We start from the raw sequence: 25,402 nt of genomic DNA, 5'->3' as shown, positions 1-25,402 counted from the left end.
CTCCCTCCTCTTCTGCTGGCTGAGTTAATCCCCACATTGGCCAAAGACAATATCACATAATGAATAAAGGAATGTTGTTTCATTTTCATACTGTAGATTTGAATTCAGACTGGCATAATTATGGTCTTTATGGAGATCAAACTGATTGGATATCATAAAGAAATACATTTCATAATAAGAGTTTATATTTGCCTTCAGTCACCATGCTGAGGACACAGACACAAGTTTTATGTATGGAAATGATACATTTAATCAAATATTCATATTCTAATTGATTTTTTTAAATATATGAATTATTTAATTCCTAACAAAAGCAAAGAGTACTAAGATTTATTTGTCATACATATCTCTGGATAAATCATGGTGACTTGTTGTGAATCTGGAGAATGAGGGAGAAATATATGGCCTTTCTCTACACCAAATGCAAAAGGATGCATCAGGAAATTAGAAATGACCAGTCTGACCTTTCATATAAATAAGAGATGGACTCACAGTATACCATTGGCTGTAAAGTGCACATCATTTCTCACAAACATGATGGTATTCTCTGTTGCAGATCAGGCAGCAAGAAAAGGATATTAAAGAAAAAAAACAAAATGATAGCATGACGCCCCTTTTACGAAAAGTAATGGACAATATTTTTTGTGATAGTGGCTGCAACATATCTACCATAGAGGAGCTGCTAGGATACATATAAACAACTATGTCCTTATTCCACACTGTTCTGTATTAAGGACTCTGAAAGCGATACAAGAACTAAGACTTTCAAAACTCTGCAAGTGACAAATGACCCTAAATTCCATTTAGTACTCATAATGAGAATTTAATCCAGATTTATCAAAATTTTTACACTTTTATCAACTAAAATAGGGATTTTCACATATACCAGGTAACTCGACACAGTTAATTGCAGTCCCACATAGCTAGATCAATTTTGAAAATGGAACAAAGATCCCAAAGTCATTTCATTGTTTTATAAAAGCTTTTCACTGGTTGTTGTGGGAATGTAACAAGAACAGGCTAAGTAAATTAATTCAGAAGGGAAGAAAACTCATACAAGAGAAAAGACAAGTCAAAGGATCATTTGTAGAAACAGCAAGAAAAGATCCCTCAAAATTTGTCAAGTGAGTAAAAATAAAAGAGACCTTTAACTACATCCAGCCACCATTTCTGAGAGTAGCTCTGCTTCACACCTCATGGTTTGCTGAAGAAATTGACTTCTTCTTCCCACAATAAGACTCCCATGAGAAGTATAAGAAATTCTGGTTTGCTTTATTTATATCATTTGATTGTGAAATCATGAAAGAGAAGAAAAATAATTTGGGGTCTGGAGTCAATTCTGGGAGATGTCTCATCTTTCTGATTAAACTGTTGGTGCTATAGGATATGAGCTATTTATTTTTCCTACAGTATCTTGCTCTATGGCTAAAGTCCCCTGGCAGAACAAGAATATAAAGAATAAAACAATTATGAATTTAAACTCTAGATTGAGCTAAGGGGTGAAATGCGTGCTTATCTTTAGGTATTTCAGCAAACCCACCAAAAGCAAACAGTTAAGGCAATATCGTCTTGAATATAGTTGAGTTACAGCTTCTTTTATTGGGTTTCTTTTATATTTTCTGAGATTTTCACCTGTCTGCAGAAGTTATGGATAAGTCAGGAAATATTTGGAGCCTACTCAAAGTTTGCATATAGCCTGCAAAGTTCAGCAGAATGAAAAAGTTATGGAAATTGATACTTTTTATGTGATTTACTGTATTTTATGCTCTGTTATGTCACTTATAACATCACATATAATATTCAGCCAGGTTTAATATTGTACCTTCAAGCCACTAGCTCATCTCAGCTGTTTTACTAGCCTGACTTTATATCCTAAACTGAAAGGATGTATTTTCTTTTTCTAGTATGCCCACGCTATTTCCTCTATAACACAAGATATTCTTAAAATGAGATGTGTCTATCCAAACAGCTATTGTGGTATAAAACAAATCAATCTTTTTTGGACTGCTACTTTGAATTTTACTCCAATTCCCTTGAAGGCTATTTCTCACTGGTATCACTCATGAAATCACACAACTGGGCTGACTTTCTGAGTTTCTGAAGGATACACAGTGTAAGCTGGGTAATAGACATGTAGGAGTAGGCATCTCCATTAAGATACACACAAAACATTATGGTTATAAGGTGCCATCTTTAAAAAGGATTCTGGTCAAAAAAAACCCAAAATATACATGTATTAAAAAAAAAAAAAAAAAATATTTGATCATCTATATCTAAAGTTTTACCAGATGTTCTTTGCTTTAGATCCTGCAAAGTAGAAAAGTTTGACTACATTCATCAGTAGAAAACAATTTTACTAATAGAAAGATGGGGTTCCGATTTTTTCAGGTTTAGCTGAAAATATTTCAGAAATGAAATGGATATTAAAAAAAGAAATAAATACATTTAATAAAAAATAAATAAAATATTATATTCTTATGACTTCAGATGAGTCAAATTATTCATACAGTTCCACAAAAAACATCAGTAAAACATCAAGTGTCACAAAAAGATGGGAGCAGACAATGGTGCTGACCTGGCTTTTTTTTCAAATTTAGAAGTAGGTTGGAGTGGTTGAAAAGTACAAAAGCACATGAGTATGTATACAGCTGACAGCCAATACAAAGGATCTGAGTTTTGAAGTGCATTGTGTGCAGTCACTTATGGCCCTGAAGAAGGCACTTGGGTTGATGTGGTGCCAGTGGCTGGAGCTGATCTGGCTGGGGTGAAGCTGGGGGAACTGCCTGGGGGCACAAGCTGAGTTAATGCATCAGGATGGCTGATTCTCTTTAGGGATGCAGGAAGACACTCTGCTGGTGTCAGCTGAACAAGACCTATTTGCAGCAGCTGAGAAAATCCTCTAGGAGTTACAGAGCTATAGAGCAAGAAGGTTGCACTTGGCGATCCATGTCTGAAATGAAGACAGGAGGTGGGGTGAAATAGTGACCCGCAGGAAGTGTGTTGTACCTTCCTTCTCTCATTACTGATGAGCAGATAAAATAGGTGAATAAAACCAGACACAATTACTGCCAACATTTATGTTTCTTCTAGAACACAACTGTACAGCTACTAATTTTTGGGTTCAGCTCTCTTCTTCCCAGCTACCTGTGTCACTGTACTGCAAACTTGCTGGATCTCTTGAATTTGTGCATGATATGTGAGAAATGGAGTATGGTCCAGTTGCTAAGCTTTATTGAAAGCTTTGAGAGCATTTATTTGTTCTGTCACTACTATTCTGTGACAAATCATTTCATCTCCATGAAAGTTTTTCTGCAAAAACCTCTGAGACTGAGGAAAGAAATCGGTCTTGCCCCAGCCCACGTGTCTGTTGCGCCCTTGTGTTTTCAAGCTCTAATTAGACTGTGTGCATCGCCAGGGGGAAAATGCTCTAGTGAAAATACTTGATGAATTTTCAACCTTTATTTTATGCTACCACTCTTTAAATAGAGAGAAAAAAAAAAATGTAAACCTGAAACCAAGCCAGCTAAAGTATACAAAAACAATATTAAACCAAAGGAGGTAAAAGGCCAAAGAAGAAGGAAATGATCAATTTCCTTAGCTTTTGATGTGACCTTCTGGACCCACCACCAGAAAGAGAGGCCAACTGGCAAAGGAAAGGAAAGCCTAGGACCACAAAGCTGCCACAATGTGCCTCCTGGTCTAGAAGATATTTGCTTGTCAGCAGGAAGTGCTCACTATCCCTCATGCTGTTTGCTCTCACAGGCCATAGGGCTGTTTTGCCAGACTTTTAAAAGACAAACAGTCTATCTTTCAAAGGATGACATGAGAATGACAGATCCACTTCACCAGGTGATCAGGGAGGTACAATCTCCAAACACACAAAGCCACAACACCGTTCTTTTCTGCTTCCAGTCACAATCTAAACCACAAGTATGAGGTAGATGGGGGAGATTTAATAGATGGCCATATAATTTCCATAGGAGACATGCAAAGAAGCTAGTCTTCACTGTCACTTGCTTAATAAATCACCAACACCTGGGATATGTGATTTTATTATCATTCGGGTTTGAAATATTTCCTACTTAACAGCAAAATGTCTGGAGGTGGACTCTGTGCTGAATATACAAGCAGACCTTAACATCTGACCGAAAGAAAAAGACACTAAAAGACACTTCTATGTATAAGGACACACTAAAGATGCCTAATATCTTAAATTATTATTTTTCTTTTTCAGGGGAAGAAAGTCTACATGGTCCTATTTTTATTCAAGAGCCACATGATATCACTTATTCCATGGGCTCAGCGAATCCAGAAATCCTACTGAACTGTACAGCTAAAGGATATCCACTCCCTTACTACAGGTGAAGTCAACTTTTGAAAAGTCCCATCTGGCTTTAAATCTTTTAACAGTTTTATTTAGTCATAGAAGGTCAGGTGTACCTCAGTGTGTGGCAAGTGCTCATGGCAAGAGTGACAGTAGCTAGAAAGCGTGGTTCCACTTCTAGGCTTTGGGACTGGGTTTGTTTCTTTTCCTCATTGATTCCCCACATCGAGAAACATTCAGCCAGCAGCCCAGGGGAAAAACTTGTCTCTAGTGTTTTGAAGTTACTGAGATGGGAGTATAGTACTTACTAGGACCTCAACTTTGTTACTTCCAGGACAGAGAGAGAATCTTTTGACAGCCTGCAGGCCAGGTGTAATAGGTGATGTCATGAGAAGAAGATCCTGCAGCTGAGGTTGCATATAGTACTGGTCACATGCACATAAAACTGAAATAAGGTCACATTCGTTGTTTTTATTTCAAAAATAAAATCTCTCCCTATACATTAAACTACATAGGTATGGCATTCCATCATTTGAAGCCTGCTTGTTAGAAATCTGAGAAGAGGAAGAAAGTGAAACGTTAAAAGCTACATGAGTGTAGAAAATTTGAGGAATGAAGGAAAAATATTTTTGCTAGTCTATAGTTAAGAAAATTGACACAGTAGAAGAAAGCACATCACTGAAAATTGTCCCCATAGTATTTTAAAACCTACAAAATTACTTCTGAATCCACAGAACAGCTGTGAAAAATGGAAAAATGGAGATGCTGTGCATCTGTATTTGCTAAAACTTTCTGTACATCTATAAATGCTAGGAAAGCAAAAGAGCAACATCCTTGCCCATTTCTAATTCTAAGATTTCATGTATATATTTATAGTGTTTATCTAAAGAAACAGCAAGGCACAACTCTGATAACTAGCTTACAACACTCTGCAGGCTCACTTAATAAAACCTCAGTACACAGGAATGTTTGCTTATTGAATAACTATGGAGTCATCTTTTAAAATGCAGCTTGTTGTGCCAAGGATTTGGAAACCTGAGTCTAATAAGAGGAAAAGCTGTATATCTAGGGAAAATAAATAAATAAATAAATAAATAAATAAGTCTGGGAAAAGTAAAGTGAAAAACAAGTAATTCGTTCAAGATATGAGAAAAAAAAAAAAAAAAAAAGTATCCTACCAAATACTTAGACAGCATTTCTTCAGTAGCTTTTAATTGTTCACACAATTCCTCTGTACTGTACCACTGCTAATTATGAACTTGGCTTTTGTGCTTCATGTATAAATATTTTTCCAAATATTCTGCCAGTAGAGAAATGCTTTATCTTCTTTTCACAATGTAACTTCTATTTATATAAGTAGAAATCCTCACCCAGATCCCATCCCATTCATTCTTGCAGTTTTCAACATGAACATCCATGGTTTCATGTCATCCATCTGTTTCATATCCAGTTATATAGGCAGCTTCTTCAATGACCTGTAAAAGTTATTAATTCACGTATTCCACCCATGAATTCCACACATCCAAAACGAGTAGTAACAGTAGATTTCATTAGGCATGTGAGCTATGAAATCTCCTGCCATCAGGCATCCATTAGTCCTATCTTCCCTTCCACTTTCTTATGCTTTCTTACTGTCCATTAACTAGATTCACTTTTTCTTTGCCCTATAAGGACATTTTGCAACACCTCAGTTACTCTAGAAAGACCAGATCAACATCTGGGGATGTATCCTGAACCCTCCAGGTCAATTAGAAGTTACCATACCATCACTGCTGCTGTTACAAGTTGGGAGTTTTTCACCATTATTTGAAAGGAACAGGAAGCCTTCAGCATATTTCTTTGATTTCAGTAGTCAGTTTTATCAGATAAGAATCAAGCCCATATATTTAAAGTTCCAACAATTTTAGATAAATCAAGCGCAGTATGAAATTTTAATAATATCCTTTGCTGAGTGATGGAAAAGAACTGCAAGGATTATAGCAAGGCATTTCTTTGATTCATAACTACAGAACTGCTACAATAGGAATAAGGTTATACCCAAGCTAATTTGCTATTTAGCACCTTTTTGCATAAATAAATATGCTGATTAGAACCTTTAATTTAAAGAAAAATGCTTAGCATTTTCTGGATAATCTTTTTTTTTTTTTTTTTTTTTTTTTTTTTTTAATGTACTGTATTACATTCTTCTTAAAGACTCATTAAAGATAGTAGTGACCTTTTGCAACTTGATTTCAAAATCCTGTGTGTCTGGCAAGCACAATACAAGAATTGTATAGGATTGAAACAGGCATAATGATGAAGTGACAAAAAATGAGAGACTCTGATTTTCTCTGCTGGAAGTAACAGAGAACATAGATCTGATTACAAAGGAAACAAAAATAAAGATAGAGAAATGTCTCTAAAATCTGTGCATATGTTGGGAAATCTAGATAAATATCCTGTTAAATACCATCATAATAATCTACATTCTCATCTTCTCTACAGTCTTTTTTTTTTTTTTTTTTTGTAATATCAGTTACATTATTTCTACTCTTTCACTGTGCAATAGTGGTGGTAAATACAACTTTTCAAACTAGATTTATAAGTAATAAATTTTAATTATCTTTTCACATGCTATTCATGAGCATATCACTGTTCCACATTTTCTTTCCATTAAGTCATTCTAAATCATTCAGTTTAATAGTTAAATTAGCTAGCCTTCCTCTGCACTGGGGGGAAAAATAAATAAATAAAAAACAAATAAATAAATAAATATGTCACCTGGAGCTTGTCAAGCAAGTGTTTTCTGCAGTATTTTGATATTTCTCATTCAGTCTCATTCAGTCTCAGGTGTTAGTTCTAATTCATTACATTTTTTTCTGAACTTAGGTTCAGTATTCTGTGTAATCATGTATGCTAACAATTTTATGCAAGTTTGAAATCAATGTTTTATTTTTTTTTCCCTCTCAAAATCTACAGAGAGAAGTCAGTTGCACAAATGAAGAAATCCAGGGACAGCATAAATGCTATTCATTATAGAGCAATCTTAATATTTCAGCATAACTTACAAAGATGCAGTAAAATAAGACAAAGAGATATAAATTTAATCCAAATCAAAGTACCATTCAACATAACTGTAACAATCAAATAAAAGTGAAGGGAGCAGAGGCACAAAATCTACATTAATTGCTAATGTAATAAAATATGTTTATAAAAATTGTATACAATTTTAGAGTAATTCCCCATAACTCCAAAAATACTTTTATCTTATTCATACCCTTGAAAAAACAGTGACAATCCTTCTGTACCAAGTATACCAAGAATGGTATACTTGTTCACTAAAATACTATCCCTTGACTCATTGCAGATTCTGCTTCAAAAATGAAGTATAACTAAAAATCCCTCCAACCTCTGTTGTCTTGTTAAGAGTCAATAGTTTTAAAACTTTCTATTTTCAGGCTTTTCAGGCTTCTATGCAAATAGTAAAAAAATAAAATAAAAAATCAACTGTGTCTCAGAAGATTTGGCAGGTCATGTTCTTTTAGACTGTAAATAACTTAAGAAACATGGAACATGGAACATTTAATGATATCTTAAAAAATAAATAAATGAATAAATAAGTATTTTATAGCAGCACCCTGAGAAGATAATTCATAGAAGATAATTCAGAGAATCATGTGTGCATATAACCATGCTATACATGCCTTTTTATTTTATTTCTATATGATTTTATGCAAACTAAGATTGGGTACAGTCTATTTATTTTTACATTTATGACTTATTTTTTCATATTGGTTCTCTGAGATACACAATTGAAAAATACACATAAAATCCAGTTAGTAATGAGTTATGTGGAATTAGGAGTAAGTGTGGGAATAAATAAGAAGTGCCAAACACCTTTATGACTCTTGGGGTCATAGATGCTGCTAAGATGTTGTTTAGAAGCTATTAAAGTTTCATGATAGGCAAAGAACAAGGTAGTTGGAGGAGAAGGAGATCACAACCTTACCCAAAACTCACTGAAGTACATTGAAAGTACAGTTGATTCTAAAAATCAGTTATGGTGGAAGTCTATAAGAAAACAGGGCAGTGTAAGTGAGACAGTCAGTCTGGAGATTGATCCTACCTCACTTCATATGTGCCTTTCAAAGTCAAGACTCTTGAGATCCTCATACTCCAGGGAACTTGGTCATTGATTGCTTATTGTAGAAACTCTCTTTAGTTGGAAAAATGAAGGAAAACAGCAAGCAGAGTCTTTTAAGCCCATGTAGAGGGATTTTCCTTTATTAAGTTCTATTCTTGATGATCCTTTTTAATTTCCAAAAAACCCTGCTGTGCTTGCCTCTCCCTTATTTGTACCAGAGAGAATTCTACTTGAAATGGTCAGGTTGGAAATTATCATTCCATTGTTCTTAAGGAGAGAATGAGCTATGCCTCCCAAGTGTCAATCAGCCTTAGGTAAATATTTCTTCTTTTAAGTAGAGCTCCACTAAGCATTAAAATAATAATTTGAAGGATCTAAATTAACAATCTCCATAGAGATTACTCTATCAAAAGGGGATTTCCGCCTCAATAAAAATCTGATTTAGATATCAGTTTTTATTGATTTGCTCAAAACAACCATGCAGAATGATCAGAATAAATGTATGGGGTGGTTCATACCAATCAAACATTGTTTATTTTATTTTGTTTTGTTTTGATGAAAGCAACTTTTCTTCCTTCTGGTGGCTTACATTTGCTGGGATATTGTGAGAAAGGAAAAACTCCTCTCCTCTGTATCATACAAAAAGTAGTTCAAAATTAGGGAAGGAATCAAGTAAGAACTTCCAGCTATGATGACTTTGGTACAGAATCATGACACAGCCATGCATTCTTTGTCATACTTCCAGAATTTTACATGTAGAGTTGGCGAAAGTACTTTTCTTTCAGCAGGAAATTCTATTAGTCCTAAATGTATCTTTATTTAAAGGCAAGCAAAAAGGATTAATGAAATATTGCATTTGAATTTTTGCATGTTGTCTCAGTGGAATCTTTTACTAAATTCCTTAATTTCTTCAACATGTCTAGTTTTCTTTATATATATATATACTAAAACTGATGCACCTTGATATTTCATTTCCAAAACAGTCACATCTTCTGAAATAAAAGGCTTCCTTTTTCTAAAGAGTTTCTATGGAACATTACTCTTTTCATTAATTATAAAAATGGGATTCACTTAATTATAGCTACTTGGCCATTCCATAGCATTGTATAGTATCCTTACAGACGTGATTACAAATTTCCTGGTTAATTATTCATTTCTCAGAAAACATAATCTTACGTCAAAAAAAATAATAAATTCTTTCCTACTGAAATGTCAGAGATCACAGATAACCAAATTTATCTCATTGAAACAAATTTCATACTCTGAAGTTCAGTATTAGCCCTGTGTTCACCTGTTATTTTGTAGTGAAGCACTGGGTTAGAAGCTGGATGTCTTGTGCCGACACATTTTTCCCACAAAGCAGCATTCCAGGCTGAGGACTCTCTTCAGCTCTGATGCATTTACTTGAACACGGGTCAGTATGTAGGTGGTAGCATCTAGATCATGGCCTAGAAGAAATTCTACTCGGAGAGAACAAGGGAAGTTTAAACACCAGAGATATCTCCGGGCATACAGCTTGATAATTAATATATGTGAAATTAAGCATATTGACATTTCTCATACAAGTCTCAAGAATATTTTTTATCTGCAAATATTTCTAAAATTTCACCATTTTTATGAGTGTGATGTGCTGTTGCCTTTTTTGAACGTTTTTAGCTAGTTAACAAATTCTCCTTTTCTGCTTGGAGACAAAGATGGTTTGAATAGCAAATCATAATGGTATAAGTATTAGGAAATCATATTTATTCTTACATAAGTGGAGCTGAAATGATTTGACTGCAGTGTTTGCTAGAAGTAAATTCCCAATAAGTCCAGTATCAAATATTTAACATAATCCAGTGGCTTGGAAGAATGTTTTTATACCATTGTATTCAAATATATAGGCAAAGTATAATGGAATAAATTGGCGGTGAAAATTTTAAGAAGAGAGGACAAGAGAAAACAGACCACCTATTGCTTGAGATCTTTAAATCTCAATAGGATTGTGGAGTTCCCACGTATAAGCTTCCAAAGCTTTTAACTCAATGAGGAATTTATTAGGAATACTTTATGACTGGTGTTCTATAGAAAAAAATCTTAAAGCAAAAAGATAAACTATTCTATTAATGTATAGAACATATAGATTGGGGTTTTGTTTGTTTGTTTGTTTTGTTTTTAATGTTTAGATATTTTAATGTGATTTGAGAAGTGTTACATTTATTGGGAACTATTGAATTCATCATCAGAATCAATGGTTGAATGAAGAATTTCAAGTGAAGATGTAGGCAATCCAAGCTTTAACATGTTAAAATTTTCTTTATAGAGCTCTTCAAAGATTTCTATGTTTTAGACAGCATACTGCAGAACACACAGTCATTAAATCATTGTCTATCACATGAATTCATTAATTCTATTCTTTTAGTGATGTAAACATATTAATTAGGAAAAAGCCCACACCAGGAGATGAACCCCTGATCTATATGCACAGTTTAATAATCATTGCACCGTGGTGATTAGAATGATTACGGGGATACTGTGAAGAATTCATTTGCAGCAACTAAGCCAACAACTTTACATTTGTTTTGAAAAACAATTATAGAGCTTAATTGGGAGCCTTGTAATGATGACAGTAGTTATTTCAGTGATTGATTCTGAAATTAAAGAGAAATGGCAAATTAAATACCAGAATATCCTATATTAGAAAATTGAAAGGTCTAGAGAGTATGCACTGTATGTAAATTCTGAAATACAGCAAAATGCTGGCACTGACACAGAACACCGCTCCATAGGAAAGGCTCATTGAGGGGCAGTGGCTATGATTTTTCTTACCTTGGGGAGAAAAAAAAAAAAAAAAAGTGGAAGCAACCAAAACAACAGCAAAAAAAATAGACCAAAAAAAAAAAAAAAAGGAAAATATGACAAAGGAATAGAACTGAGGTGCACAAAGGTCAGCTGCAATGGGTAGGAAGGGAGAATTAGTGATGGTCTACTGCTGCTTCTAAATTTCTTAATGTTAATGCATTGATGAAAAAGGAGGCAGAGATTGGCTAAACCAGATAAATTATTTAATCTTACTAGAATTTGTTCACAGAATTCAATTGATTTCATATTTTAATCAGTCATTTTTCATCCTTGAAAACAAGCATCCCTTAAAAGGTCAGGATCTTTGTTTCCTCTGTACAAATTTGTCAAGATTTCCCTTGGAACACGGAGTTGCATTTCACAGCACTATTTGAAAATCTCCTTCTGACCATGTAAGAGAAATTTCTCAGGGTGTCAGAAGTAAAGCATTGTGCTGTATATCCAGGTCCAATCTTCCAGGACTGTAGTTATGGTGCAAGTTTCCTCAAGTTTTTATCTGTTCAAAGTAGTCTGCTACACTTCCATCCCTGTCAGTAAGTTCATAGTTCATCTCTGCACATAAGAAGAAATACACTTTTTTTTTTTTTTTTAATACTATGATCCTTCAGTTAGCTAACAAGGAGACAATTCTCCTCTTTAGAGGACTCGTCAGCATCATGCTCATTTAGGTCAACAGAAGAAATTATTCAGGCTGAAGAGATGGTGATGGTATGAAATTAGGAGAAGAAAAAAAAATCTTAGTTATGTAGTTTCAGGATTTCTAGCAGTGTAATTTGTGGCATAAACATGCCCAGAGCTTGTAGATGTCAGTGTCTGAAGACCTTCATTTTTCCTTTGGGCCTCATGTGGGCAATGAAAATTCCACCCTTATATGACTAATGGTAAAGCCACAAAATTTTCCTAATCAAAACAGATAATAATTATTTTCTTTGAAATAGAAACTTTATTTTGACATTTGTAAATAGCTGTGTAACGCTGCAGATACAATCTGTTTTCTACTAACAGACTAACAGAGACAAATCGTGCTTTAAAAAGGCAGCATTTTCATCATTAAACTATCAGGCTTAAAATTGCTGTACAAAAACTTCTTTCCCTGCTTTCTTCTGTCCTTTGAAGTATAATCCTTCTTGATTTATATTGCCACATCATTTCTGTAACTAAATTTCTGACATCATTTGTAAGGACTGTAAAACACATTTGGATACCATCTATATTATAAAAAATAAGGTAGCTTCAGTCAAGAAATATGCTGTAATCCCAGTTGGATGGATAACTTAGTTTGTATGAATAAGTTATAATTACTTTTTCTAGACATTTGGTGAACACTGGTGACTAGCAAAAAAGCAGTAAAGATTTTTCAAAGAACAGAATTATTGATATCATCAAAATTGATATAAGAAGCAATCTTGTGTGAAAAATGATATAATTTTGTGATATTTAACTACATTTTTATCGTTACAGGTATGTTACAGCACGCTACTTAAGATAAATATGAATAGGATCTGTAAATTATAAGCATAATTTGATTTTTTTCCCCTCAAAGGTGGAAGCAAAATGGCACAGATATTGATCTTACCATGAGTTATCACTACAGGTTGGTTGGAGGCAGCTTGGCAATCAATAACCCACATAAAAAACAGGATATGGGAACATACCAGTGTTTGGCCACAAATTCATTTGGAACAATTCTGAGCAGGAAGGCAAAGCTTCAATTTGCATGTAAGTTGGGAAGATCATATTTATTAGTACATTATTTTCTGATTAATTCTGCAAATGAATGGTAATATACTGAATAATTAAAGCACCATTAAAGATTCTGTTCAAAAGGTTTGGCTAACTTCAGCAGTGCTTATTTTTTTTTCTTTAAAAAAAAAAAAAAAATCCTAGTAAATATTAATGAAATAACCAGACATCTGAGGATTGCTAGCCCTCAGGAACAGGAATAACTTTCTGAAAATTGAAAGGTAAAGGAAGATGAATGTAATTATTTTCACTTAATAAAGGTGTTTCTTTTTAAGACAGTGTTTTCTTTGCTACATAGCAGGTAGTTACAATTGTGGGAAGGAACATGTCAAAAAATTAGTCTTTCCATTTTCTATAACATAATAATATCCAGCAGAGTCATAAAATTTTTGTACCTCCAATCGCCACATTGACATTTTGTTACATTAACAGAGCAAAAAACAGTCTCTTTCCTTATAGATTGCAAAATGATGCTTCTATGGCTCTAAAGTGTTTCGTATTTCAGCTCAATTGGATAAAGCCCATTTGTTGTCTTGAGCCAGTTTAAATCTTGTTTTAGGTTTGCTCTCCATTTCACTTATTTACAGCTTCACAACCTTCTTCACAATATTTGTATGTGGTGACTGAGTTGTGTGGATGTCCCAAGGAAACAAACAAACAAAAATAAATAAAAAACAAAGGAGAGGGAAGAGAAGAGAAGAGAAGAGAAGAGAAGAGAAGAGAAGAGAAGAGAAGAGAAGAGAAGAGAAGAGAAGAGAAGAGAAGAGAAGAGAAGAGAAGAGAAGAGAAGAGAAGAGAAGAGAAGAGAAGAGAAGAGAAGAGAGAGAAGAGAAGAGAAGAGAAGAGAAGAGAAGAGACCTACCACCAAAAAAAAAAAAAAAAAAAAAAAAAAAAGTGTTATTTCCATTCCATTTTCTTTGATATAAAAGTCTGAGCTGTCTGTTGCTGGGAGAAAGCAATTGTTTTCAACCTCATTAATAAAACATATGTCTAAAGCCAACCTTGTGTCGCTATTTCAGACACCAGCAAATGTATTAATTATTAATCTTGTTCCATTTCTCATAGCAAATCTCATGTCACAGGGGTTATACAAAGGAGACATTAGAGGTCACAATGGTTCACAGACTCTCTTTTAGTGGAGCAGATCAAATGGTATATCACTAGTATCTCATTTAATAATGTTTTATTCTGAATTTCTCAAAGAGTGTTTGATTCCCAGGAGCGGGTCAAATGGAAACTAAAATTTTGATTAATTATTTTTTCACTTTTTCTGAAATATTTCTGCAAGCCACTTTTTCTATATGGGATTTTTTTTTTCAGGACTTGGAGATAAAAAAATATTCAGTGAAAGAACAAATGCCATTTTAGAAAGAAGCAAGAATAGATGGACTCATAATTATCTGTGGAATCTGTAATCCACAAGGAAGCAAAATAGGCCAAGATGGGATTCGGGAAAAGACTTAATAGAAAAGGAACACCTTCAAATGAAGACTCAAAGGAAGTATAAGAAAAGTAAAAGCAAAAATTTTTAAAGGATTATCTGTGAAAGACAGAAGATGAAAAAGCTCCAGTGATTATTCAGCATGTCAGATTACTCTATAATTTCATCTTTTTCTGAACAAGTCTAACCCTGACTCAAGATCCTGGAAGCACTTTGGTTTACCACTCATATCTCTCCCAGCCAAGAGAGAACCACCCAGGTGCACCAGCTCTTAGGGTCATAAACAGCTCTTCTAGCCAGTGGTCCTTTGAGTAATACCTAATTTCCCTTCCTTCCCATGGTTCACGCATGTTTACTTCTGCCTATAAGTGGTTCATAAATGGAAAATTATGGAAAATTGTCTTATTTTAACTCTGTAAGGATAAAGGTTTGGAGAAAGCTGAAAGAGTAAAAGAAGGGAAAGAAAGGTTACATGGGAAAGCCTCAGTGGTGTGGACATTCCTCTGTCAGGATGCTGTTCCACGTTTGCCTGTACAGCCACAAATGAATACCTGATAGCCTTTTTTTTTTTTTTTACAAAGAGAAATTAATCAAGCTTTTCAAATTATTTATTTATTTATTTATTTTTGTACAGTTGGACCAGCAGTTTTATAGCCTTTAAAAAGCTTTGTGAGACTGAGGTTATTAAGGCTCTAAACACGGGGGTGCACCTTTCCACGGAGAGCAAGGAGGTTCTCCAAGGCCTTCTGGCAACAGCCAGATCCCTGTGGACAGGGATCTCCACTAAGACATGCAAATCTGAAAGAAATCACGTATGATTTCTGGCCATCCTGAGGCAAAGCATATTCCAATGTCATTCAGTTGATGACTCTTAGCAACTACAGAAACTGTTTGCCAGAAAATGGACTTTGTCAATGGCATTAAGTATTTTCAGATGTTAAAGCTAGGTCTTCAATACTCTGTGCTGGTAAAGTATTCCCTCTGAAACACTTAACTCCCTAATAGCTCAATGTCTCATGCCAATATAGAACAATCAAAACAGGCTAAATATCAAACAGTTCCTTTACTTAGCCTTCACATCCCCACAAAGACACTTCCCAAAGTTACTGCAGGGAACAGTTCACAATAACGTCAAGTCTCATTTGTCCACAACAGCAGAAAAAACTATAGCTATCATCTTGCTTTAATCCTCTAGCTCTTAACAGCAACCATATAGTGGTAAATATATCCCATTTTACAAAAAGTGTATTATTTTTCCATTGCCAGTGACATGAGTTTACATCCTTTCCTATATAAAAGAGATAGGACAAATTGAAACTTGTCATTTGCATTTGCAAGCAAAAATCCAAAGGAAAATGCTTCAGCTCAATGATATTACTGTGAAACTATGAGTCTTAACTTGTCTTACCAGAAAAAAAAAAAAAAAAAAAAAAAAAGCACAGTGCATGGGAAATTCTATAATGACCTGATAAGGACAATGGAACAAATTACCCTGAAACAGTTATTTCACAGTTAACATTTTACTGTTTCTTATTTTCATGTTGCCACCTAATTTACTACTTTAACCCCATACTTCAAGCTATATCTTAAAATCCAGGCAGGCAGGCATGTTGAGGTTATGACACTTCCATTCAATACCTAACAAAATGGGACTCTTCCCTGAATAGGCTTGGCATGTTATTGCAGTCACTGTGATAAATAATTGAATCAAGCCTATTATCTGAGTAACAGGGTGCATGTGTATTTGTCTTCTTACTACAGGGTAACTTTGAGTTGGAATTTGAATTAATTATACCTATGAAAACCTACCGTACATCTCAATACGTGAAAAATACTTTTTCCTTTGTTCAAGATAGTGAGCTCTCCGAGTAGCAAAATAAATGCTGTATGAGATTAGAAATATGTCTTCAGATTCTGCTGGAGTTTCATGCTTATCCTCTATTAAAAACAGAGCTGTCAAATGAAAGCTGCAGGAGGAATATTGTACAGAAGGATGTGGCATAGATTATTAAAGCTACAGGCTGAAAATGAGAGACAGCATCAGTGAGAGAGAGAGCAGAGCAAGAGCACATAAAATGCATTAGCAGGAAACATAGGATGGCAGCCCTATGTTATTCGTACTTCCCGGTGAAGGTTTGTTTTGTCATAAATAAAGTTGAAAGCTCCCTATAAATTCTGTGCGTCTCTGGCTACTCAGCAAGCAGTACATTTTGAAAAGCTAACACGTGTTCTGCAAGAACTCGAGCTGCTGATCTGGATCTTCAGTCTGGGTAAAAAGCAGTGGTGTCAGATCCCAGCTGGTGAAGCCAGAGCCTGTCACAGAAGTGGGGTCCTCCCCCAGGCATGACCACTGAGCTTTGCTCCCAAGTCACAGCCCAGCACCCACACAATGCTTCCCCCATCTCTACGTTTGTTATCAACAGCACTAACCCATGGTAGTCCTTCAACTCCATGTAGAAGAAAGGTCAAAGACAACTCCCCACGTCACCAGACACGAACACAGTGGCTCTGGGCCAGAGGCAGAGACAGCAGGATCACAGCTGCATTCAAAACTCATGGAAGAAAAATAAATAAATCAGGTTTAAAGCAGCATTTGGATACATAAAACTGGGATTTCTCCTATTCCATGACACCAAGATGTATATACATGCATTTTGATGAGGTTTTCTGCATAAATCTATTTTTATTAATGCAGATCATCTAAATTGCATTTCATGCCTTAAAAAAAGACAAACAAACAAACAAAAAAAGCTGTTATAGAAAACTGCTTAAATACTGCTTCAGACAGAATACTATCCCGGGCACACAAGGGATTTGTTTTAATTATTTAATCTGTTTTAAGTAAAAGTAACTGTATGTAAACAATGGGTCTTGAGGGAAATCCCCATAACTAGCTGCAGTAAAACAGACTGTCCAGGCTGGTTACTAACTCTTGTAGTTCTCATACATGTCTATAGTAGAGACATTAACAAATACATAGCAGCAATAAGAAGTGCAATTAAACAAACTGGAAAAAAAAAAAAAAAGTACTCCACCATGAAAAAGAATCGTATGTGAACCTAATCCATAACTATTCCAGGCACAACCCCAGACAACTGAGTATTTATTGAAAACATTTTGGTGGCTGGGGATCTTAAATGAGATTCTTAGACCAACAGTTTTACCTTTATTGGTCGTCGGCTGTCGTGGTTGCAGCTTCTCAGATCTTGGGTCCCCTTAATGGATTCTAAGAAACAATGATAACAAATTAAATTCATTAATAGAATTAGGTAATTTGTTCTGAACCACACAGGACATGAGACCACTTTTATTTAAAAGTTTTCCACAGTGTTACAGGCTAACCACAAGGAAGGATTTTTCCTTGGCATTTTTGGGCTGCAGCCATATTCTCATAGTCTCCATTGGGGAGGGATTTCTGCTTGGTGCTTTTTCACAGTGGCATTTTTGAAACATGTACATCCTCTCTCCTCTTGGCAAGTGACAAGGTGCTCAGAACAGTGTGCATAAGACTGATGGTGCTGGAGCACTTGGAAGAAATCTGAAGTTCCCAAGTTCTCTCAAGTGCTTTTTGTCAGATAGACAAAAGACATGGTTTTGCTGAAATAACAACTTGAAGAGGCAATAATTCCTCCTGGACAGAGTTATTCCATTCTGAAAAGAAAAATAATAATCCATCATCAGTATTTAACCATTTTAGGAGAAAGATTAAAAGCAATCAAGTCCATTTAGTCTTTACTAGATCATGACAGTCAGGGGCATTTGCAAAGCCCTTTTAGAGTGACTGTCTGCGAGATGCTCAGCTACCATGAAAGCCCACTTTTCATCTGATTACTTCATCATGTTATTTACCTTTGACTGCACACAAATTACACAAACATCACAAAGCAATACAGCATGCCTCAAAATGTCATAACCCTTTTTACTTGTAGCATATGCTTTGAAACAGAAAATGGAAAAATCAATACACTTAAATCAGATCAGATAGTCTGAATTTGCAAAGTCTGGGCAAGCATGAATTTTAGTCTAAATGGCACATGCTCTTCTGCATTGGTTGTATTGTGGCACTGTGTGTGTCCAGAAATCCCCCTGTAACAATTGTATTTGATTAATAGGTGTGCAAGATGTTGTAACTACCACCTTGAGTAAAGTTCTCTCGGTCTTTAAACTGATTGTTAATTCATCACTGCATGCAGGCTGGCATACCGAGCAGGCTGGCTAGCAGCTTGTATTGAAAGAGTGAACACTGCAACTTCTGTCTTTTCCAAAAGGGAAGCTTCTCAATTTAGTACTGACAAGTGATGCAGGGATGGCAAACTGCTAACTGAAGAGCAAGTTTTCCCTGACGGAGTGTGTTCCCTTATCCTCTATAGGGACACCTCACTTAAAGTCACAGACCTGCTTTAATTTAATAGCCTACAATTACAATGTAATAGTTTAAGCCTACCTTCTTTCCTGAAAGGGTTTCCTTACACATAGTGCAGAAGCACATCACAACTTGCAGATAGATGTGTGGAGCATCAGGCAGAGAAGAGCGCAGCCCCTGCACAGCCCTCCTGATGATCTTGGCAACACCTTGCAGCCTGTGAGCCAGTGAGAACAAAATGCAACTTGTCTGGAGGATGGAAATGCTATTGTCACCTCTTCTTGTGTCACTAAATGGGCTTAGAGATCAAAATTACCTTCTGAGCTCTTTACCACAATTAAAAAATCCAATGTAGCTGCAGCAGCAGCACCTACCTCTCTCTGCATATGGGCAGGTTGAGTGCAAGTTTCTGAATAAAATGAATTATAGCAAATATATCAAGAATTCAGTTTACTACTTGGAAATAAAGCCCATATTTTGTCAGAGCTCAGCCTGTAGTAAAAAGATACTGAACCTTTATTTATCAGCTCTGATTGCTATGGACACATTCTACTAGTGCTCCAGCACTTTCCAGCAGCTCCCCATGGTCTACATCAAGAGCCTTAATGGATGCTCTCCCTGGAGCAGACCTGGAAGCCTCAGGCTTTTTATTTTTTTATTTTCTTCCCTCCACCCACATCCCACCACACACCTTCACAATTCTTCTGCACAAAATTAGGAAAAAAACATTATGAGATCCTGCTACGCTTTGCTGTAAAGTGTCAGCCACCTTGAATTTAGGCATTGTGTTTCCTTCAAGGCTTCTTGAAGTAAAATATTTACAGGGAATCGACTCTAAGTGGTGCAGCTTACTTGCACAGAGACCACAATGATGCAAGAGCTCACTATGTTCAACTCATCTGTTTGTCTGCCTGTTGAAATTTCTAGTATTTACTTCTTCACAGAAGTCTGTGCACATACAAACTCTCACAGGCTCAAAGAAAAGTGGGAGCCATCAACCAACATCCAGCAGTGATGAAGCAGGAACCTTGGCCAGGTTCCCTCACTTGCTGACAGTATGAGGCAGCATGACAATAGCATTTCTATTTTAAAGCTACTACAAGAATAGGATTATGCAAACATCCAGATGTTCCTGAAGACAGAAAGAACAGCTTGAAATCTTAAACCCATAAAATATGGTTATGTCTACATAACAGGCATGACAGGGGCTTAGAATTAGGTGATCTTTAAGTTCCCTTCCAACACAAACTATTCCATGATTTTATAAGGGGGTTTTATTTTCTCCATCATTCCCTAAAAGTTTGAGTCCTCTCCGTTCTCAGATCTTATCTAATGAGAATCGACATCAAATGCAGTCACAGCCTCCTCTTTCTGGTTAAGCATATGAACTAGACCTGATGGCTGCAACGTTCTGCTTTTATTTAATGTCACACCAGACCAAGCAGCACCAGATACCCAAGCTGTTTTTTTTTTTTCTCTCTCTGAGAATTTAACCACCATAAAATGGTTCAAGCCAGTTCAAGGCTATGCTGTATCTGCACACTTTGTTAAAGCTCTTTCATTCCATCAGGTTGAGTTGCACTACTGTCAAATTTTTAGTTGCTTAAGCTGTTATGCTTAGACTATACCAGGCTTTCACTCCTTTCAGGCAAGAATTCTTCATCTATAAAATGGAGACATACATTACAGAGATGTTGTCAGGGGCATCACAGGTAGTAAGATAGTCAGATAAAGTAGTAATAGGGAATGCATAAGTATTTGAAGATTATCTTTTAGTTATATGTTACTATTCTGTAGTTCCTATAAAAGTGTTTATCCTAAATCAGCACTCTGCAAGTTGTATTGGAAAAGCAATATATGTGATTGAGATATGGTAGGTAACAAAGCATCTACAGGTCTCAAAGCTGCTAGATTCTGATTCATAAAACTTAATATTTTTGAAGGATGAAACTAGCTGTAGTTTCAGTCTAGGTGATTTTCTTTTTATCTGCCGTACTTTCATGAAAGACAATATGACTTAAATTTCAATAAGTTATTGAATGAAACATCCTTAACATGCACATCAGCTTCCTTATTCTTTGGTCTGACAAAAATAAATAAAAAAAAAAAAAATTAGAGATGGAAACTTGCGAGGGAAAAAAAGAAAATGAATTAAATTGTTTGGAATAAATGACTCACTCCTTTGAATGAAAAGTAATTAAATTAATTTATTAGTTATTTTTGCAGTGAAGGTTGATCCTGTTTAGCTCAAAAGCTTTAAGGCATAAGGCAAACTTCTCTATTCTGTAGCTTGCGCTCAAGGAGAAGGAACAGTCTGTATCACTGGTACTTTACATGGTGTGAAGGAATAAGGCCACAGACACCTTGCTCAATAGACTAACTACATCTGGTACTGAGAAAGCACTGAGCTGTAAATCTTCATTTCTAAATGCTACTGGGGAAAAAATAATAATAATAATGTATACCACACCTGAAAAACCCACTTAGAAGATTCACATTCTCACATTCAAATATCCTTTACATCAACCACTCAAGTAAATCTTGAAATTCCTGTTCAAAGGAGGTCTTTGCAGCAGGAATGAGTGAGATAAAGCAGTGCTGTCTGGGGACAGCAAAGTAAATCTGGGACCCAAAGTAATTCTGCAAGAAGTAATTCTGTGCTGGATCAAGGTCTCTGAGGGGCTGGGCAGGAATATGGGAAGGGCTGAAGTATGCACGGGCATGCTTGTCACACTCTTTCAGCAGTGCATAAAGCCCTCTTCCTTGCCATTTTTTTCTTACTGTATGTATTATGAACATAGATTTTTATCTTGCTAGTAGAAATGTTGCAAAATAAATGAAAATCCCGAAGCAGGACTGTGGGGTGCTAGGGTGGAAGCACCCAGCAAGACCCTAGGCCTCTCCGCAGGCTTGGAGCTTGGTGCTGGCCCAAGGGAAGGGGCAAGGTAACGAGTTGAAACCAGGTCTGTGTGGGAGCTGGGGCAAGCACAAATAAAAGAAGCCAATTTTGGATAAGAATTAGCACCTCTGCCAAGAGGTGGTTTGACCAAGGCCATCTCCAGGGTAAATCAGTCAAATCCGTGCAGCTCTGGTAGGGATAAATCTGGCCTGTGAGATTTAGACAGGAGAGAGAAATCTGCTTTTAAGAGCACTCCAATCTGGAGAAAACTCGTGCAGACGGTGAAGTGACTCTGTGATGACAGGTGACAAATGAACTCTGCCGTGACAAGTGAGTAAACTGTTCAGGAATAAAATATTAAAAATGTATTTCTTTTGTCCCCCTCCCTTTGAGAGGGTCAGATCCTCAGATCTGCCTCTGGTCTGCAGATGGATTTTAGGCTAAGAACCCTAAGGCTGCATTAACACTTAATGCTTGGTGCAATTCCTGCGTTCAGTTCAAAACAAATCTTTAATATTTTATGCTGCTAACTCTCTAAGAGGGGAAGAATAACAAAAAGCAGATGTAGACCAGCAATACAGCTTCATAGCATATGTTTCTTTGCACTGGTTTCTTGGTACACGAACAAAAACCAAGTCAGGATTCCACCTCCCCTCTCTTTAATTTAATTGTGACCTTCCATTTTTTCCTCTAGAGAAGCTTGATATTACTTTGTAAAGGGCATTTTCACTCTTTAATTGAAAAAGACAATCAGGCCGTGGCAGAAATTATTGTTCCCCACCTTGAAAATTAGTGCCTGGATTGGCTATTCATACCATTTAAGCTGAACTGAAGACCTGGGGACAGCGTGCATCCTAATGTGTAAATTACAGGTCCGCTCCCCTTAGAAGCTCTGAAGCAATTTAACTAAATAAAGGAGCCCTGATGAAGGTCTTTAGTTGATTATGCAGCTTTGGAAAAGGACAAGACATGGATTTTGTGCATTTCGTTTGGGGTTTTGCAGGCTCTGTCAGGAAAGCCAGGCTCTCCTGACCTCCTCTGGGGGAAAGGAGAGGACAACTTTCTCTTTTAACCAGGATGGGATGCACCACAGGTGTTCAACTGTGGTGCACCACAGGTACTCAACTAGAACAAAATGAGAAGCACAGCTGATTTTTAACCTGTCCTGGTCAAAGGAGACATTCAGGTGTCCACAAGGCTCACACAACTGAAATACCTTAAAAAAAAGTCCTACAGCCCCTGAGATGCTACTAGCAAAGCAGAGGCTGATGCACATTTCAAACAGGGAAGGGGCACAAGAACTTGTTAGGCGTTTAATGGAAAATGAAAGTATTTAAAAACCAGGAAATGGGAAATGCTAAGCAGCTTTCAGACACCTTAATTAGAGATAACACCACTCTTAATCTTAGAATTGAATTCATAGAAAATCAATTAGAACATTTTAAAAATTGAGATTAGATGGTAAAGGGAAATGATTAATAGTATTGACACTATTATCAAGACAAAGGAACTGTTAGAGGATTTGTTTAGCAAGTTTGGTACAGTTCTGAAAGCTGACAAAGAGTTTACTTACTAAGGAAAGTTGAAGAAAGTGAGACTAGCCATTCCTTTGGGAGGTATTTGGAGAACGATATCTCCATAGCACACGTTATTGGTAACCAAGCTAAAAGAGATTTATACTAATCTCCTAACAAGCAGTTCAGTACAATACTGAGTAGAGACAAGAGACATGGCTGGATTCACAGGGGGTCTTCCACGGTGATCTGAAACAGACGATCACAAACTGTTAGCCATGTGCACAGTCTGTATCTAAAACTATTTTAAATGAACGTACTTAAAAGGAAAAAAATCCTAGAATTTTTAGATAATTTAAAGGATCCAATTAGGATCTAGTGTTTCTATTTGTATCTGTAGCACACCTTATACCCCTCAATCAGGCATGGAGTTCGAGCCAAGAACTACCAAAGGATCCCTTAATTCATTACAGTCAAGTGAAAGTGAAGGTAACTAATTGTCAGCCCATAACACAGGTGTTAGAAATGCTTATAGCAAATCATAACAATGAGCTGCTTTTAAAAACTGCTGAGGTTGTATTTTTTATCACATTGTGCTGCAAGAGAATTTCTGTTGTGATATATCACATCCAGCAACACTGATCACATTGCAATATATCATATTCAATAAGAGAAGCAAAAGAAACAGGAGCAAATGCGATATATCACAATTTGACATAGCCCCACAGAAATTTGAAGAGGTTTATTGATTTGTCCTCAGGAGCATAGCTAATTTCTAAAGTGCTCTTACATCTAGTGCCTTCGCATTCATTGCACATTTCAATAACAAGTAATTACAATTATAATATTTGGGATTATGTAATGACAAAACATTTATGAAAAAAATCAAAAGTTCAAGAAACCATGAAATTACATTAATTCAGATGAACTGTTAGTAATTATGCAAGGTGACAAATTAGACTTTCTCTAATTGTCTGTAACAATTTCATATATTAAAATACCCCAGCTTCCTTGTTTGCTGTTCAGTAATGCAGACATGTCCTATGCTCATTCTTAAAGCAAACTGGTTTGGAAATGCTACAGCTATTCTTGAGCAGATTAAGGAATTTGAAACACATGATCAGGAGGTTGAAATGAATGAGTTGTTACTTATGATTACTTTTTTGCTCCGTTGGTACATTTTCATTTTTAAAAAGTAATTCCTTAATCCCAGAAAACTGTTCATGTTTTCACACATGCTGTTGTGCAAGTTGAATATACCCCTCCAACACTTTTAAGGCAGCTTTATGTTTAGAAGAAAAAACAAAACAAAACAAACAAACAAAAACCTACAGGTGTGGATAATAGCTGGGGGGGCAGAGGGAGGAGAGAAATTAGAAAAGTTATACATTTGTTATATGAGCAACAATTATCTCAGTGTATGTCAGTGGTAAGCTTTAAAAAAAAACAAACTCATACTTTTCAGGTGTGGCTGAACCTCTGAACCTATTAATTAACAGAGGTAATTTGGCAAGAAATATTTATGTTTATCTGTAACATTGGTACATGTTTCTAGAGATCAGCATCCATCACTTCAGGTAAACACCACACCCATATCAGTGTTTGCTTGTCTTCTTTCATCGGCAGCTCAGTACTCGCTACAGTGATGGTCATCCTCACCAAAGTGATGCTCTTGCCACCTTCGGTTTTTATTATAATTAAATACCTACATCGAAGACTTGCAAGCCATACCCTCCACTTGCATAGATCAGCATAATTTCCTCAACCTCAGTGGGGTACTTACACCACTGAAGGGGACTTACACCAGCTGTAAAAAAGCTCTGGCCCATTACTCCTCCCCATTCCTGCATTCAGAGGTGGAGCTGCATGCGTCCACTTCAAATATTCTCACATTAGAGAAAGCTTTGTCATTCTCTGATTCAGTTTCCACAAAATACCAGATGTTTTGCTTGCTTTGAGCACATATCTTTCTTGCTTAGGTCTGCAAATGTTCCCAGCTGCAGAGGATGACTTCTTGCCACACACAGCTGAGTCCATACATTTTCACTCTTCACTGTGAAGAATCACTTTTTCACCTGTGCATTTTTCTTAGCCTGCATGACCTCATTATCACATCCAGCTGATTAATTGTGCTGTATCAACAGTAACCTGACA

The 25,402-nt window shown here is 36.1% G+C and overlaps 1 protein-coding gene and 1 long non-coding RNA gene across 4 annotated transcripts in view; one reads left to right on the top strand and one right to left on the bottom strand.

Annotated features, from left to right (window-relative positions):
* The window catches only part of LOC137862403 (contactin-6-like), a 144,840-nt gene that overhangs the window by 49,405 nt on the left and 70,033 nt on the right, over window positions 1-25,402 (top strand). For 2 of the 3 annotated variants that reach the window (XM_068694460.1, XM_068694461.1), the window contains exons 3-4: window positions 4,235-4,361; window positions 12,832-13,007. In XM_068694460.1, the coding sequence (XP_068550561.1) occupies window positions 4,235-4,361; window positions 12,832-13,007 (303 nt within the window). The remainder of the gene's footprint in view (window positions 1-4,234; window positions 4,362-12,831; window positions 13,008-25,402) is intronic. The other variant, XM_068694462.1, reaches the window with a different exon arrangement.
* Window positions 15,926-23,542, bottom strand: LOC137862405 (uncharacterized). Its single transcript, XR_011100242.1, has 3 exons — window positions 23,308-23,542; window positions 18,917-19,052; window positions 15,926-18,123 (listed from the first exon to the last, which is right to left on the bottom strand). It is a non-coding gene; the product is annotated as an uncharacterized lncRNA (long non-coding RNA).

The sequence above is a fragment of the Anas acuta genome, chromosome 11 (genome assembly GCF_963932015.1).
Source record: "Anas acuta chromosome 11, bAnaAcu1.1, whole genome shotgun sequence".
In the NCBI taxonomy this organism is placed as follows: Eukaryota; Metazoa; Chordata; class Aves; order Anseriformes; family Anatidae; genus Anas; species Anas acuta.
Note: the sequence above shows the minus strand (reverse complement) of the source record. Positions and strands in the feature narration are given on the sequence as shown.